The 18208-nt window shown below is 44.2% G+C and overlaps 1 protein-coding gene across 1 annotated transcript in view; it reads left to right on the top strand.

Moving 5' to 3' along the window:
• Positions 1 to 18208, top strand: part of RCOR1 (REST corepressor 1) — an 82093-nt gene that overhangs the window by 38621 nt on the left and 25264 nt on the right. The window contains exon 3 of the mRNA XM_036384187.1: positions 2130 to 2213. Coding sequence (XP_036240080.1) covers positions 2130 to 2213 — 84 coding nt within the window. The remainder of the gene's footprint in view (positions 1 to 2129; positions 2214 to 18208) is intronic.

Raw genomic sequence — 18208 nt, forward strand, 5'->3', positions numbered from 1 at the left:
CTCCCTGCACTGGGTATCACCTCCTAGGGCTGCTTCAGGTCACAGCCAGGAAGGGCTGTGGGGCTCCCTCTGCAATGCCCCAGAGCCTGACTTGGGGTTTTAACCATGGGAGGTGAAACTTCACCCAACCCACTGTGGCTGAGCTGAGCTAATGGAGCCCTGCTCCTGACAGGGGCAGCTGGGCTGGGATGTGCACCTGATGTGCAGAGGAGGGTCAGACTGCTAAACAGGGAGAAAACTTTCCTTTTCCTGATTTAGGTGGGTTCTCTGCTAAAGGCAGGCTGACATTGCCTGGTGTCACAGCTCACTTGGCAGTGTTTGGGCATCAGGCTCCTGAGCTGCTGTGGGTACTGGGGGTGTGTTGGGATTTGGATGGAAGTGTTTATATTCACGGACACCTGACTGATGATTGCTGTCTTTGAGTATTTTTATGGGATAAGAATGTGCTTTTCAATGTAGGTTAAAGTAAGGAGAGAGACTTTTTACTCTTCTGTTCTATGAACCCCATGTTTGACTTCAGTAGAACAGGCCGTCCTTGATAAGGAAACTGAAGAGAAAAATTTGATAAAGGGGAGGCTTTAGGTTGACTCCTTTGCATTCTAGCCTAGACTTGAAATGAGGAAGAAGGTAAAATTTAATGCCAAAGTTTTCAAGACTTGTAATTTTAATTTCAGACACTCTTTGTGTTCTGTGTCTGGTCTTCACCTCCTATCTCTTGCCAACAGAGGATGTTGTCTCTTCTCACTCCTTTTTTTTTTTTTGCCTAGTTTAGAAAATAATGAACATGCTGAGCGTGCAAAATACCTTGTAAGTGCAGTTGCTAACCACCCTAAAAAGTTCCCAAAAACCTGACTGAAAGATAATCATGGTTTCTATCATGAAAGAAGCCTGCTAGTTCAGTGTAAATATGTTGCTGATAGGTGGTTATTTTTAATATGTGCTATTTGTACTTTAAATTTAATGTTAAAATATTTTTGTCATCTGAACCCTGACTGTTCTTAGCTGAGCAGATTTCAGGTTAAAAACAGTGGTGAAACCATGAGTGTTCATAGTACTGTAATGTAACCTTTGTGTTACTAGATCTTTTCTGTCCTGTTTTAATGCATCATGAAATGGTGGTTATATGTCTAATTGCACAGCACAGAGAAAATAGCATTGTGTTGAAATATTGCATAAAACTTGAGCGTTATGTGGCATTTTGTAGTGGAAATAGTACTGCAGGTACTCATTTATAACAAGATTTGCAAGTTTCTCTCTGCCAGGGCGGGTGGTTGGGCTGGCTGTGTGTGTGCTGACTCAAAGGAGGGAGTTCCTTTTTTCTCTTTTCATCTTCCTCCTCCTCCTCTTTTGACTGCTTGTGACCGAACATCATCAGAATTGACAAGAGCTTGCTCTTGAAACATACCTTAGTTTGAAGTTGCTTTTTCAAACTATGTGCAGCTGTAGATCTTCACTTGAGACTTTCAGAGCTCTGCTGCCAGCCAGGTGTTAAGCTGGTTAAAAACAGACTTGTTGTCTGAGTGTGGGTTCGTGTCTCAGTGTGGATGTGGATGCATTTGGATTTCTCTGGAGCAGTTGAGACTGGGACCTGACTGTGACCTGAGGGACCCAGTGTCACCTGGGTGGGCATTCCTGATTGTATGGGGCATGGAGGCACAGAGGGGCTGCCGGGACAGAGCAGGAGGTGCTCAGAAGTGTAGTGTGGGAGGTTTTGTGCATGTGCCTACCCCAAAGGGTTAATCTGTCTGCACCCTGCAGTCTCATGATGTCCAGTGCTTGGAGCCTGCTGCCTGAGCCTAGCTCCTCCCTTTTTCATTTAATGATGGCTGGAAGAAAAATAATCAAGTGTGCTGGAAGAGAAACATTAATTAACTTTTAATTTAGATCTAACGTATGCTGCTTAGTGTACTGCATGAGAGTGTGCAGTATCTGTCATGTTATGTAGAGGCTGATGCATTGAAGAAACAAGGAAAAGCCTCAGGTCTGAATGGGAAGATGGGGTTTTAACTCTGTGGATGGGTTTTATATCTTGATTAAAAGTTGCAGATGTGTGATAAGTCGTTTTTGTATCCATTTTGCATCTGAAATTACTTTCTCTGTAACTCGGTTTGTATCTGTTTTCTCTTAAGCCAAACTTGCAAGGCGAAGTCAGGAGAGAGAGAATCTCGGCATGCTGGTCTGGTCACCTAACCAGAATCTGTCTGAAGCAAAATGTAAGTCTCTTCCACTACTTTTATTCCCTTCTTTCCTTACATGTATCACTTCAAGAATGCAAAGTTGCCACTTTTGGTAGAGAGCTTATGTCTGTGACCTTTCCATTATGAAATTAAAATTAATTTGAAAAAAGAAAAGCCTACAAAGCAATCCCCAGATGATCTTTGTTCTCCACTGGGCAGCTGCTCAGTGTCAAATCCACGGGGACAAGGAAAGCAAGAGAAATGTGACAAACATTATTCCATGGTATGAATTTTTTAAGCTACTGATCTGCAGACCTACACAATCGACTTTTTTTTTTTTGCTGTTGGTGCTGTAGAAGACCAAAAAAATAACGGGGGAGAGCAAAATGAAAAGTGCTTGGGGGTGGGGGGGTCCGGGAAATATTTGGTAATTAGTAGTACCTTTTCCTCCACAAAGACAAATCCACATCTGGAGCCCATGGAGGTTTTAAATTCCAGAACAATTGCAGTGCCTTGCAAGTCCACGTGAGGGCAATTAACAGCGCTCTGTGTGTGTCTGGGAACAAGTCTCAGTGCTGCTGCCAGATGGCAGAACCAGTGTTTGAAAGGCTTGTCTAGCTACAGTTCTCCTCATGAATAAGTAGGGCTCCTTGATTAAAGGGCTGCTGTTTGAATGCAGTAACTAAACCTAAGCACTTTTGGGGGAGGGAGCTGAAAAGAGCTTATTTTGACTTTGTGCTTATACCTTGGTTTGTTTTTTTTAATATTTATTTTATCCTTTCTGATTTCGGGGGCCAAGAATGAGAATCATGCATTCCTGTTCCTCTGCAGTTTTTGTGGTGGCACTATTAAGTGAATACCTGATTTTCCTGTAGACCCAAGGCCTGGGATGCATGATAAGGCACATGTGAAGATGTAGTGGCATTTGCAAATTAAGGCAGCAGAGACTGTGCACCAACTGGCTCTGTCATGAAGGGCCTGTGCTCTGCCCTGGGGCATTTGTTCCACCGAGCAAGTTACCCCTTAAGTTACAGAGCGATGATGGTACTGATCTGCAGATAAAAAGGGCTTTGAAAGGATCATGTTTGCCTTCTCTCCTTGTCTGCTCCCTGCTGGCTATTGGATGCTGAAATAAATAAGACCGATGAGGAGAGGAATGTATTTGACAGTTATTACAAACCTCTTAAAAGGTATAACAGCAAGAAATAGTTGCCACCACCCAGAAGAGTGACTGTTGTCTGTGACATAGGATTCCTGTAACTGCCTCTCAAGTCTCTGAATGTCTTTTGAATCTCAGCTCAGCTTTGGAACCTTTAACTCCTGCCTGATAGGAAACTGGTTTCTTGAAGAGGGAAGACAGAATGGAGGAGAAAAAGGAGGAATTGAGAGTAAAATAATCATTAACTGAGTATTCTGTGGTAATTGGCACAGAAATATAGAGCATAGAGAGGATATAATATCTGCTAAGAAGATGTCATGAACATAAGAGGTAATTAAAAAAGTAGTTTGACATTGATAAATAAAAGCTAGGTGGCAGTTATCTGTTAGTACAGTAAAAGAGTTGGGGAAAACAATGTAACTATAAGAGGGGGGCTAGAATGAATTTCTCAAAATATTGAATATTTTAGTAAGAGTATACGACTCACTAGTGAGTTCACCTTCTAAAAGAGGTACAGCAGAAAATAGTAATACTCATTTGGAGTTTGGGGAAGTGAAGTATGAGGTTAGTGCACCATACATGGCACAAAAAATTACCTCCCAGGTGCCTATTTGATACAGAGGGATGGAGTTAAGAAATTAGGTATCTAGTAATAGTAAAAATCCAAAGGAGCATTGTGAGAGGTGGCTGAAGGGACTTTGGGGTGGCAGATGGGAAGAGGACAGCTGTGCAGGGAATGAGAGAACAGGGTGGGGGCTGGTTGGTCATAGCTTTGTTTTGTGTCAATCTGAGCTGATCCTTTTGAAAGGAATCAGGTATTCCTGTCTCTATCTGACACTTCTCAAAAATGAGCTGTGAAAAACAAATGCTGCTGAAGGTAGGAGCTTTTGTTTTTTTGGAACTAAAAATGGATTGATTGGTAGAAATAACTTTATTGCTCTAATGTATTCAAGAGAGCTGTTAGGCACTGATTGCAAGAGAGCCTGATTCCCTTCCTTGCAAAGGATGGGAACTTCCTCCAAAACACCAATACCCTGCAATGGCTGTAGAGCACTTACTAAATGTATCACAAGCAGAGTTCTCTAATCTGCTTTATGGTTGATGGTGAAAGAACATCAGGAGACAGGAGGTCTCTCCAGTGTCTCTCAAGCTCACTGACAAGTCTTGGCATCGTTATAGTGAATCCAAATTAAATGACATCCAGGGCGATGTGTGAGAGGACTGATGATCAGCATTTCCATCAGTGATGTGGGAATTGATATGGAATTGTGGATGAGCCTGTAGACTGACAGGATGGTAAATAAAATTAATGCTACTGACAGTCTTGTGGAGTGCTTTGGGTCTTTTCCTTACTTGGACTGCTGCCAATGCAATGGGCTCTTAATGACCCAACTGCAGGGTTGTGAATCTCAGTACTGAAATCTCTGGCTTTCTACATCCAGCTTGGGCTTTGGAAGGAAATGGCTTAGAGAGCAATCTTGGGGAAACAGTGGGCAGGTAATTCAGCAAAGCTTCCCAGTGTCCTGCTTGACCCAGAAGATGGTGTGGGTGTAATGAGTGAGATAGTCACTGAACAGTTAGCTGCCTCTCCACCCAGCAGCATTAAGGGGAATGAACCTTGCCTTCAGTGTTTAAAAACTGAGAAAAGGGTGGAGACAGGAGCTGCTGGAACAATTTGGAAACAGAAGCTGAAGCAGACTCCATCTGTTTAGCTTACTGAAAAGAGACTGAAAGGGGACTATTGTCAATTATTCTCTCAAAGAGAAATTTTGACATAATAAGAGACACACATAATACAAATAGATGGCTGCAAAAATAAGCCCACACAGACTGAAATGAAATGTCCGAGTGTGTGGAGGGGTTTTTTTGAGATTGACTACTGAAAGTTATCCAGGGAAGTGATGCATTCTTGTATTTCTTGATGCCTTTTTAAACCATGGATTTTTGTGATGTATTATCCTTGGTGGCGGCGATCATTACTTGGCAATGTGAAATTGCAAGTGGAAGGAGTTCTCCTGTGGTCTCCAGGAGGGTGGTGTAGCCCCTTGGGTTGTACATTGGTGAGTCCCAGCTAGCACATCCATTTCAATGCTGCTCCTCAGGGTGAAGTGTGGGTGAACAAATCCTTCCAGTCAGCACACATTGATACCTGTGGTTTCTTTTGTTTGTACTCCAAAGCCTTGAATCCATCCTGTGCCTGTAAATCACAGAGCTCTTCTCTGTTCCTGTGGCTGGAGCTCAGCAAGAAGATGGAAGCAGCACATTCAGCTCTTCCTCAGAGTGAGCTGTAGCTCTTGTGAGCAGGAGAGTTCTGTGCAATCAGTGGAACTTGTGCAATCCACCTTTGTTAAAGGGGAATCTGTGCTAAAAAAACACTGAGCACATCTGTGACAGTGCTCAGAGCAGTGCACCTGATGGGTTTGGCAGAGGGCTGGCTAAACTGTTGGAGGTTGTGGGAGGGTCTCCTGTAAGCTGCTGAAATGAATCCCAGAAAGAGCAGGGTGTCAGCTGAGACCTGGTGGATATCTGCACACCTGATGCTCCAGGCTCACACAATTAGTTAAAAGCTTGTTGGGGTCCTGTGCACCCTGTGTGCTGAAGAAATGTTTTAATCACAGTGGGGAAACCTTTTACCTGGGTGTCATGAAGTGATGGATGTATTAAGAGAACATGAAAACGAAAGTATGTGTTGGCATATTGCTGATTTTTTTTTTTATCCTCTGCCTTGCTAACCATTAATCCTAGGTACAAACCACTTACTGCTTTGCCCATATTAATACCAAAGCTGAATGCTGCCAACATGGTCCATATCTACTGCCAAACTTGTGCCTTTGAGGGGTCACTTGCATAGCAGTGCCACCATAGTAGTCACAAAGTTAGCCCAAAACTAGAAGTTTGTCCTTCCTCTTTTGAAGATGAAAGAAAGCTATCTCACTATGCAGTAACTGAACATTTGGACTTAAAATAACTGCTCCCTTTCTAGTTCTGCTCCAAATACCCTGTGCTGTGGCTGGGTCACACCTCTCACAAAGAGCTTGCTCTCCAAGTGAGACTCCCAAGAGGCTCTGTGGACTTGGTGCCATGGAGGGCAGCTGTTCTGGCTGTGCTGGGATTCTGTCACAGTGGGTGGGGAAGGACACAGGAGGAAGAATGATGCCTTGAGCAAGGTGACATTGAGGAGCAGGAACAGCTAGGTGGAAGACAGGCATCTGCTTTCTTGGAGTGGCACGTGGTGAAGGAGGAGGGGAGATAGTGAAAAATGCATTGTAATGATGCTGTGGAAACCCTGCACAGGATCGAGCTGGGCCAGCATGAAGCTATTAATAAAACAGCAGTGTCTGTCTCTGTGCCAAGCACACCAGTGAGTGGAACCAAATAAATGACTTTGGGTTGGTGCAGAAATGAGCAGGTGTTGGCATGCAGCAGCTGCCCAGGGGTGAGGCATGGACACCAGGAGAGAGGGTAGGATGTGATTATTGCTTTTACGCATCTGCAGTTCAGAGGTGCACACAAGAAGAGAAGATGTATTGTTTTGCTAGTGATAAGCTCTGCTTTGAAACTAATTTTTTTGTCTCTCTTCTTGACAGAATATATGTGCTGCTAGATTGGAGTTTTGTTTTCTCACTGATATCTTGGTGGATATCTCCAGTGGATTTACAGTTTATGGGGTGAGCAGGCAAACACTGTTCCTAATACCTGTGGGACACTGGATCATGGATGGCAGCTGGATCCTCTGGTCTTGCAGTGCTGCTTCCATTTGACCTGGTGGCTGATTGGCATTGCCAACTTCAGCATTCACCAGTCCCTTCCTGTGTTATCCTGTGGCATCTCCTGTTTTGAGGCTGCAGCTGGCTCCCTGCTTTACATGATGCTTGCCTTGGTACACATGGGGGGATTCAGACATCCCCCTTCCCTCTGTGGAGGGGAAATAGAAAGACCCAGGAGACACGGGGACAGAGAAATGCCAGAATTAGGTGAAACAGCTGAGTGCTCCAACATCCTCCTAGTGTGCCTGGCCACACCCTGTGGCTGGAGGGAAAGGGAGCAGTCCCTAAATGTGCTGCAAAACCTGATGCTGGGAAGGCAGTAATGTGCCAGCTGAGGCTCTGATGGAGGAAGAAGTGCTGGTTGCTATGGTTACTAAAGATATTAACCCTGTGGTGTTTGGATGGGCAAGGTTTAGTTAACTGTGCCACAGGCTGGGTAACTGTTTGGGAGTGTGTGGTGCTCCTCTCTAAGAAGTTGCAAGTTGGCATTCAGGATTTGAAAAGCCCATGTTCCAACATTTTTAAGTGTGCACTGGTCCTTAGTGTGTCAGCAGCCTTCTTAGGGTGCCAGTGAGTTTTGGTAGCTCCTCTCTGTTGTGATGGTGAATGCCAAAATTTCTGAGGGCAGGTTGCAGGTTTAAGTGGCCAGAGTCTGTCTCTTGCTTTAGTTCAAGGATTAATCTAAAGGACTCTGGATTACTCTAGTTTTTCTTCCAAAGAGAATGTCAAGCAAGCTTGGGAATCTATTTTGTCTATTCTCTAATTTAAAATGACTATCAGAATAAAGAACATGAAAATGTCTTCTAAGGTTTACTGCATGTGTCTGGTCATGATTTGTGTAGCTGGTCTCTGTTTTCAGTGTGTATCTGGGCCATAGCTGTTCTAAGAAGAGCTTATGTTTGGACATAGCCTATTCCCCTTGGCTTACTTATTTTGTCCTGTGAATTCTGTGAACATGTGACTCTGTCACTATCGTCATTAGCTCTCATTTTCCATGGGGTGTAGAGTGCAATAAATAAATATGAGCAGAAAACCACAAATGGGAGAGTGTAGACTGAGGAAAGTGCTGATCTTAAAATCTCCCTTTTAGAAAATAAAGCCCCTATTTACAGGATGCATTTAAAATGGAAGGGAATATTGCTTCAGGGATATTTGAGAGCCACGTCCTCCTCAGCACATAGGCACCCTTCCTCAGGCAGCAGCAGTGAGGCAGAGGATATAGTCTGGTATGTATCAGAAAAGCTGTTAAGTCCCTCCTCTCCATCATGGCCTAATCAGGGCTCCTTGAAACAGTTGAAATTGTTGTTTTATTTTCAATCCACTCTCCCCTCCATCCTCTGTCGTGACCTGGTTTGTGACTCCACAAAAGGTTGTGTTGATGCTCAGTAAAAGTGCAGCTGCCTTGGCCAGGGATGGGAGAGTAGGAGCTGCTTGGTATTTGCTACCAGAGAGGAAAAAGTATTGCTGAACTCTCAGCTGAGGTTATACTTGGGGTTTTTTTGTAGCTGGCTGAGGGCTGTGGGAGGTTGTGGAGGAAGATGTATATGTATTGTGCTTCTGTTTTGGGATTTTTCTGCTTGTTTGTGTCCAAGCTTTTACTTGTTGAGGTGTTGGTTTCCTTGTTTTTTTGGTAGTAGTAAAAGTATGAGTACTGAAAGAAGAGCTGCTAGGTCTCTAAGGGGTGGACTTCAGGAGCTGTGATGGTCTCCTGAAGGTACATGCTGACCTTTTGTTGCTCAAGTAAAGATGGCAAAAAAATCCGAACTTAGGTTTGTGCTGTTTGTGTGTGCTCCTTACCTAGAAATATCAGTTTGTTGTCTGTCCCAGTGGCAGCAAAAAGGATTAATGTAGAAGCAGAATTTGGTTTATGTTTATCCCTAATCCAAATTTCATATCATGCAGCGAACCTGGCAGCTGTGAAGCTTGGATGTAAATACAGTGGCTGAAGAATGCATTTCCATGAATTCAGAAATGAAAGAGTTAGTGTTTAATTTAAGGTTCTGCTTGAATTTAGCTGTAGAAATAATATAAATGAATAATATAAAATAGAAATAGAATAGAAATAATATAAATGTCATGGCCACTTTTCTCAGCAACTGCAGTCACTGCACTTCAGAAAATACTCAAAAGACAAAGGTGAAGGAATGCAATTTTCAGTTTTAACTAAGGCAGCTTTTCATGCTTATAGTAGCATATTATGAATAGCAAAAAGATGATAACCAGCATTCAAAGGCTGTGGGTGTATCCCTGAAATGGCTGAGTTGCCTCAAACTTAGCTGCAGTTTCCCCTTTGTTTGTCATCTGCTGTGCTAGTTGCTGTTGCAGCTCTGTGTGGAAATCTCAGAGCAGTTCTTTCATCATTATTGCTGCAGGTTGATGTATCTGCATCCTGAATGCATATTTAAATTAAGATGAATTTTTAACCCTTTCACAGTAGTGGAGTCAGGAAAGCAATTTAGTTTGAGAGAACTAGGGTGCATATTCAGATGGATTGTAACAAAGGTACAGTGAATTGTGTTGTTGTGGTTTGTTTTGTTGTTTGGTTTGTTTTGCCTTTTTTTTTTTTTTATCCAAAGCCCACAGACAAAAAAAAAGCCTGAAGAAGAGAATGTGTTGGAGACTATCCAGGAAAAGGATGTCTTATCTAAGGTGGCTGTGTTTTCCTGGAGGAATTGTTGCTGCTGTGCTAGGAGGGGGGAGGCAGTCACCAGTTTCTTCATGTGCCTTGTTCTCTCCTGCCACCTGTTAGTGCCTCCTTTTCCCTGCAGTGTGATCCAGGCCTTCTCTGAGCGTGTCAGGCTGACCCACTTTGAAATGCCGGCTGCTGCGGGATTGAGCCGGTGCTGGGCTCCGAGGAAGCTTTTTCCTGAGAGAAGTTTAGAGACAGAAGGATGTGGATGTAATGGAGTGATGATGGCTGTGTTAAGAGTTACCAGGCAGTGAGCCTTGATCTGAAATTCGTGTGGGAGCAGCCTTAGCCAGCCTGATGGGTGCTGTGTGAGTTGTAGGACCAGTATGACAAGAAGGAGGAGCTGCAGCTGCTTCACGCTGCTTGGCCCAGCCCTGGGATGGGCTGAGTGTGCCCCAGTCCTGCTGGGAATGGCAGGCTTGGGGCTTTGCAGAGGACTGGGTTGTGTTGTCTGGTCTCTTATGGTAGCTGTGAGCAAAGAATAGGAAGGGTCAGAAAACTGAAGGTAACTTTCTATGTTTTGAGTTTTTTAAAATTTTTTCTTTAGAGCAAAATTAGTCAGCAAGTACATGTTTATAAGTATGTGATGGAAGCTGTGCACAAGCAGGGAGGAGCTCTTGTGGGAGATGTCTTCATGGAGGAATGCTTGAGGAGTCATAGCCCTAACAGCTTGCTGTGATGAGTTCATGTGTTGTCAAGTGTGACCTTTACAGACCTGCTAGTGCAGGAGGCAAAGCAGCTTGGCTTTCTCCAGGACATGTGCCAGAGCTTCCCTCATCGTTATGTGCTTGCTGTGGCATCATTTGCTCTAACTAGGAACCACTCCTACTGCTTAATTTTCCTGTACTCTTACTTTTGCACTCTACCTTAAGTTACTTCCCTGTTCATGTGCTTCTTGTGCAGGTTCAAATTCTGGTAGGGTTGTAGTGAATTTTCTAGCACTGCAAGCATTAGTGGTAATATGAATACATAATAACTTCTCAGTAAGGACTGGGTTTCTAACTCCTGACTAAAACCGTGGTAACCCACCACTGGTATTCCAGGGTCTATTTAGTAACATTGATTTATCATACAGTGTCTTAGGGTCAGCCTTGAGGGCTGAGCATCTGCATGTAATCCAAGTTTCAGCATGTGCTGTATGAATCTGTAACTCGATTTTTTCTAAAACAACTTAATTTGGCAGTATTTTATTACCTTAATATCTAGAAACATAACACTACTGCTTTGGTTTAGAGGCTACTGTAAGGATGATGTCATTCAAGATCTGTGGAACTTTGCTGCCTTTCTGCATGGACTTCTTAGAGAGGTCAGACACAGCTTTGCACCTCTTCTGCTTCTAAGCCTATAGGAAGCAGATAAGTGCAAGAATGGATGCACTAAATGTTAGTGTCTCCCAAAGGCTGACCTGTCTGTGGTGGGGTGATCCACATCTGCTGAGGGCAGCAACTGTGTGACTCAGACTTGTCTCCTTCCTCTTGCTGACTGCTGGCTTGCCTGATGCTTCCTTTCTGCCCAAGTGGCATCCCTCAAGGAGGTAGCCATGGGACAAATTGATCATTTCTTTTGCTTTTGTGTCCAATATAAAGGGAGTCAGCGTGGCTTCTCCTTCCTTGTCACAGGCCTTATTATCAGTAACAATAATAATGAGCTGTAATTTAACCTGATGGCTATTCTGCTCCTTCATACCCCTTGTGCATGTTCCCTCATGCTGCACAAAGACCCTGTGTTGTGGGGAAGTGGAGTTACAAATGCTCTTTAGGAAGCCTGGCTCTGATACAGGGCTTTCATTAGTCTGCATTCCTCCAACAGCAGAGAATATAATAGTTCTGGGTTTTAGGAGCTTTCAAAATGTCTTTGAGGTTGGAAAATTGATCTTGTGGAAGGTTTCACCCTCTTTAGAGTGTTTTCAGTCTGGATATTCCTTGGTGGCTTCTGAAGCTGGTTGGCAGCAGGTTACTCAGTGAAGTTTTATAGTATTCCTGCTGACTGTTTTGCAGACCAAGAATTTCAATGTATAAAGCATGATGTGGATGAAGAGCTGAGAATGTTCCTAGGCAGAGTACTGAAACCTTGTATGGGATTGCTAGTAACCTGACTCTGTGGCCTCCCATACTGATTGTGTCATTAGTGTGTGTCAGATTGGTGTGGTGTTGGTGGTGGTGTTTGTTGGTGTGTTTGTTTGTTTGTTTTCAAATTAGCAAATATGGCTTTTGGAAAGCATTCACTGGATCAGGCATTCTCAAGGAGTGAGCATGATAATTTCTATACAAAAATCTGTGCAAAGGAGTTACTTCTAACCCAAGTTAGAATCCCCTGCACTGAACAATATGATTATTTTTTTTAATAACCTACTTCATGTCCCAACTGTATTGATAATGCTCAAGTTGCTACTTGAGTTGCTTGGGTGTGTTGCTGCCTGTAGTTGAAGTGTGTAATCCTAGGCTGTGACCTCCCAGTGGAGTGAACTCAAGCCAAAGTTTGACAGCAGAATAACTCTGGCTTTAGGGCTTCTCGGACTGAATTGAGAGCACTGTACTGAATAATGCAAAGAGCTATTCTGCCATAAACTCACTTTGTTGTTTCAGTGTTTTCTGCATGCATTTATCCTGTCTGTAACTTGTCGTCATACAAGTGGGAATGAATGTTTGCTCCCTGCCAGAAGCTAATGTGTTCTGTTTCTCACATGGGCTTTAAACCCAATATCAATTGGTTTGATTATTACATTTAATACAGTCCAGTTTCTGTGTCTGATTTAGGATCAGGCTTGCAGTGCTAAATGATAGCCATGCTCAGGTTTTGTATGGTCGCAGTTTAGGTCCCATGGTTATCTCATGTGGCTCTTCCTGTTCTGTGCTACGTCCCAAAGACAATATTTCCTCTTTGTTACTGCCTTGTCAGATCTCTCTCATCCTTTTCTGTAGCACATCTGGCAACATCTGGGTTTGTGGTACCCAGGGCTCTGTAGAGATTTAAACCTGTGTCATCCCTCCAGTAAAGTGGTGTTCAGTTTGCTATGGCAAACTATGCTAAAGCTAAGTCATTTGCTATGGCAGAGCAAAGTTCTGACTGTAGGTTGAATGTGATGGATGTGTAAGAAGCAGTCTTTTTTCCCAGAGGATCCTCTGTGATGTCCTTACCATGGGCATCCACGTGGCCTTTCTGAAGGAGAGCAGCAGCAGCAGCAGAGAGCATCACCCATCTGGCTTTCCTTCTGGCAGTCCTCATTAACACACTGCCCTGTGTACATGCAGTCTGTTGAGACTTCATGGTGTGATGGTGTCAGCAGAGGGTGCAACTTCAGGAAGGAACATCCATTGGTAAAGGCTTTAAAAGTTACATGTGTACTAACAAAAGGCCTTCCTTGGTAAAGAGTTTAAATACTTTTGGCAAGCCACAAAAATGGTGCTAATTAGTCAGTTCATAGTATCTGTAGTACAGCTTTCTAGCTGGTGTAGCAAAATCTAAAGGCAGGTGAGTGGCATCTTTAACCATCACTGAGGTTTCAGCTTTGAACTTGTCCTTAGGTGCAGGCCATGCAAAGAGCAGTATTAAAAATAATTAAAAAGGAGGTAGGAAATACAGTGTTTCTTTTTAGTTTATTTCGTGTGCACTGCTTGGGGACTGATTGCCTTTGTGTGACACAGGAAACTCTTGGTAGGTATTAGGGTTTTTAAAGGGATAAATCTCCCAGTAGTGGGGCACTCTATTTTATTCCTTGATTTTTTTCTCTCTCAGACTGCAGTTTCTGTGCTCCAGGTGTGGTTCTGTGAACAGATTTTTTCTCACCAGTGCAAGTTTATGTAGACCTGTTCCTACCTGCCTGCTTATCCCTGCCACTGTGCTGTGCTGGGGCAAGGAATGAGTCTCACTTTTGGCTTGAGTCAGTCTCATTCCTTGCTGAAACTAGGAGGGCTCATCATTTCTCAGGCTTGTGCAACCTCCCAGTAAAAGAGATTTTTATATGGTACATAACCATATAAAACTATTGTGAGTAGCTTTCAGCTTTGGTGGTGGTCAGTGCCTTGAGTGGCTGCAGAGCTGGTACAGGACAAAGGGGCAGCCTGTGTGGGTAGGGCTGGTGGCAGGACAGTCCAGGACTGCCTCTCCTAGGAGGTCAGAGCATCTCCATACTGCCAGCCACCACTCAGTGCTTGGATGCCTTTAACTGCATGCTTGGGTGAGGAAACTGATGTGCTGGGAAAGAGCTTTTGGGTGGCACAGTTTACCAGGTTCCCTGGGATTCCAGGCAGGGACTTGTGCTCACAAGTGGAAAAAGGTGGATGGAGGATAGGAGTGCTTAGTCTGGTCCTGCTGCCATAGGAGACTTCTAATGCACTGGCACCCTGTGGCCCTTGGTACATGGACAAGAGATGATATAGAAATAAAATCTGAGCAACAGGGGGTGAGTGGGTGGGAGGTTGATAGATACTGTGGAGTCCCATGACTCAAGTTACCGTGCCATGCTGCAGCATATTTTCTCTTGGTCCTATCCAAGTAAGCTTCTCCAGGTAAGGGGTAATTTTTCCTTTGCCTTGCAATTGCATCCAGACGTTTTTCTCATCTGCTGCAGATGCAGTGGAGTTGAAGCCCAAATCCTCTTGTACCTTCAGTTGTGTGAAGAGGTTTTTAAGTAGCCTTTGTGTCTGTGTAACTAGCACTCTCTGTTCCTAGAAAAGGTGTTAAAGGAGGCTGTGTGCCTGCCCAGGTGGGTCAGCACAGGGCGCCAAACACCTCTGTGCTCTGTCTCCCTCTCTTTTCCTGCCTGTTACATCACATCTTACCAAGAAAAGAAAACAGCTTTTCCAAGGCATAAGAACCTTTTGAATAAAAGCACAGAATAATTAAGGTTAGAACGACCTCTGCGATCAGGTGGGGTTTATTTTCATTCAAGTGGTTTTGTTCAGGATCTTTGCCTGCTTCCCCTGCTTCCAGTTGCAGCTGCCCCTAGGAGGGAGCCAGTTGAGCAGGCTGGAGTGCTTCTGGCAGCTTTCTCTGCCGAGCTGGGACCACGAGGTGGCAGGAGCGTTCCACGGGTGCCGCCACGGCAGCGGCACGGCAATGCAGCTGCTCGCTTTTATAGGCGAGGCGAAAACTGTGCTCCCTTGTTTGCGTACCGTCATAATTGTGTTTTGGAATTTGGAAAAGTTTCACGTGTCTACATGTCCTTATTTTCTCTATATAGTATAGATTTATTTTAGTCTTGACTCTCTTTTTTTTTTTTTCTTTTCTTTCTTTCATTTTTTTTCCTATACTCAGGGGAGATGGAGGGGAGGGAAAGATGTATAGCAACATCCAGAATTCCTTGCAGGTTCCAGCATTGATCAAACCCTGTGAAGCACATTACTGAGGCTGCAAAGGATGCTGCTTTTGTCCTCATTTCACCCTCTTTTGCCAGGGTATTGCATCACGTAATATGCAAAGTGTTCAGAGCTCCTGCAGTACCCTAGTAATAGGGGTGAACTGAGGTTGCAGCAACAGCTCTACCTCTGCATTCCTGTTGCTTTCCATAGGCTTTAGCACACTCACTCATGCTGCAAACCTGCCTTGGAGTTATTGAGTCTGCTGAACACAATGTGATTCTTGTGGGGTCATTGACAAGCAATTTGGGTGGGGGGAGAAATTCTCCAGAAGCACCCACTCAGAGAGATTGAAATGTGATCAAATGGTGATAAGGGGAGTCATTCTTTTCAGGCATTTCTCTTTTCACAGTTCTCCCGCCCTCCTGAAATAAATGCTCATGTTTACGTCTCAATTCACTGTTAAGGATGCAGGACTGAAAATCAGCAATGCAGTTGTTTGCTCTTTTTCCTCCTTCCCTGTGTCAGCCAAGAAGTTCCTCTTTCTTTTGCCACTGGTGAGGAATTTTTGCAGGAAGGTGAGTTAGCAAAAGGCAAATCTTTACGAGAAAGCTGGCTGGGAACAAGAAAACAATTCAGGGGATTAAGGGCACCATTTTGGTCAAACTCCCCTCTCTAGAGGGCAGGAAACGTCTTTCTGTGCTTCCTTTGCCACTCCCTTCCATTTCCCTTACCTCTTTGGCTTAGTGCTACACCCAGGGTCCTTCAGTTATCTCTTATCTGGGAGATGTCTTTTAGCATCTGAGCACTCTGTGCCCTCTTTGCTGGTGACAGTGTGTATGTGAGGCTCTGTTTCCCTTTGCATCCCTGCCTTTTGTGCTACTCCTGCTTTCCTGAGCATGACTGGCTGTAGGAAGGGGCTCTTTGGGCCAATGCTCACTCCATTTTGGCTGTGGGGTGGACAGAGTGATCCTGCTCACCCCAACACAGCTAAAATGCACATAAGAGAAGAAATGTAGCCAAGTAGGTGAAGAAATACATTTTATGGTTCTCTTCTCTGTCCCTCCCCCCATCTGGTTTCTAGTAGCAACAAGAGCCTTCACAGGAGCAATGCATCTCCTGTCACACAACTGTCTCTATTCAAGTTTCATTGTATTTTTGGCCTGGTCTGTGTTGAAATATCTTTCTGGTGTAGGGAAATGAGTTGGATGGGAGGTGAGGATGCTCTTACCTACCCTGTTCAGGAAAAAGTTACGCTGGTAGGAAGAGTGCTTGGTGGTGTATTTTATGCTGGGGGAAGTGGGCTGGGATTGCTCTGCTGCTCTTGCTTGTTCTCTTCTGGAAAGCAGCTCAGAGCTGTGCTGGCAAGCTGTCTCTGTGGTGTAAGCAGGGCTCTGCCCCAGGCTCCTGTGATGTCCAAGCAGATTGCTGGGTTACACACCGAGCGTGACTGAATGAATGCCACTGAAACACAGTGAGCACAATTCCATGTGCCCGCTGCCCTGTGCTTGCTAGAGGTGCAGAGGGAAGGCAGGGATGGAACAGGACACTTCTTTATCTGGTGTGGCATGTAAAGCATTGAGCTTGTAGCAATTCCAGGCTCTAGTGGTATGGGAGACTAAAGGGATCCTGTGACTCAGCTGGTGCCGTGCTCTTCCTTGCTTACTTCATATGGAGGGGGAAGGTAAAGAAAGAGCGATCGGAAGGATTGCTCAAGAGACTGTCATTCCTCTGGGTGCCAGCATCAGAGTGAGTGAGCTCATAATTAGCCAAGAAATGACGAGCAGGAGGGGCAGTAAGCAGGCAGGAAGCAAGCCAAGATGACAGCGTGGTGGTGTACTCCTTGTCTGTCCTTCAGCCACAAATGCTCTTTTAGTGTTTAGGAGTACTACTGCTGTGTGCTCGTGGTCAGTTTACTGCCTTACTGCCTTTTTCTTATTCTTCTTTCTCTTCCTCTGCTGTAACAATGAGATCTAATACTGAGGTGTTACAGAACCTACCGTGACAGTAAGAGCATCTTTTCCTGAAAGCTTACTTTCATGTTGTCTAGTCATTCATAATCTACTGTTTGGCTCAGTGGTGTATTGCCTTGTTGGAAGAGAAATTATATGTGGGGACCTTGCTAATATTCTTGCTTAGTTAGGAGAGAAAATGCTGTAATGACTTTTTGGGGAGCAAGTATGTTTTCATTACTTAACAATATCAGGCATAAGAAAGATAATACGCTGGAAAGGAGAACGACCTCATCTTTTCTCTGTATATATTAAAGGATCAGATGCTGAAGTCAAATGAGGAGCTGTAGATCTTTCCACAGTGAAAGCAGGGTAGTTAATGCAGTAGTACTTAGCATTCAGGAGCTTAATTCAGCCTTGGACTTGAGAGAATTCAGCTCCTTTCCCTCCTCCTTCCTTCACGTCCTCCTTAAACAAAATATATAACACTGCATGTGCAATACCTGTTTTTTTAAGGAAGCAGAGAGCATTTAGCTGAATTACAGGGAAATGCTGCACGTAGGGTTTCCTGGCAGCCTTTGCTCTTGATGTGGTTTTGTAACTCTGGAAGCACCTGAAGTTGCTGTTCTGCCCCCATCCTACTTAGGTTCCCTGCCCCATTGGGCATGTGGAGGGAAGGCATGGTCTGTATATGAGGCAGTTCCCTTCTCTGTCCCTGTTGACCCTGTATGTCTCTTCTGGATCATGTTCTCTGCTTGTGATGTGGTTTTGCAAGTTGTTTTTTTTTTTTCCTTTGGTGAATCTGATTTTCAGGGTTTGTACTGGGCATTGGTAACCCTCAGGATGCTCTATTAGGCAATGCAGCAAATTCAGCCTAGGAAGTTGGTCATTGTCCCAGGCACCTCCACTGCCTTTGCAACTATTTTATTATGTTTCCCTTGTGCAAGAAAAGGTTGTTTGCATGAATGGATGATTTTCATCCCAGTTCAATGTGGTTCTCAGAAATAATTTGTTCACTTAGAGAGACAGTTGTGTTTGTGTTGTAGCAGTGCAAATGAATGGTTGTGGCTAGACCTTTTTCCAGCAGGCTAATGAAACTTCTTCTGAGTGGATCTAGAACATGGAGCAGTGAACAGGTTTGTCAGCCTGTTGGGAGTTGCCGTGGTG

This window comes from Molothrus ater, chromosome 6 (assembly GCF_012460135.2).
Source record: "Molothrus ater isolate BHLD 08-10-18 breed brown headed cowbird chromosome 6, BPBGC_Mater_1.1, whole genome shotgun sequence".
Taxonomy (NCBI): Eukaryota; Metazoa; Chordata; class Aves; order Passeriformes; family Icteridae; genus Molothrus; species Molothrus ater.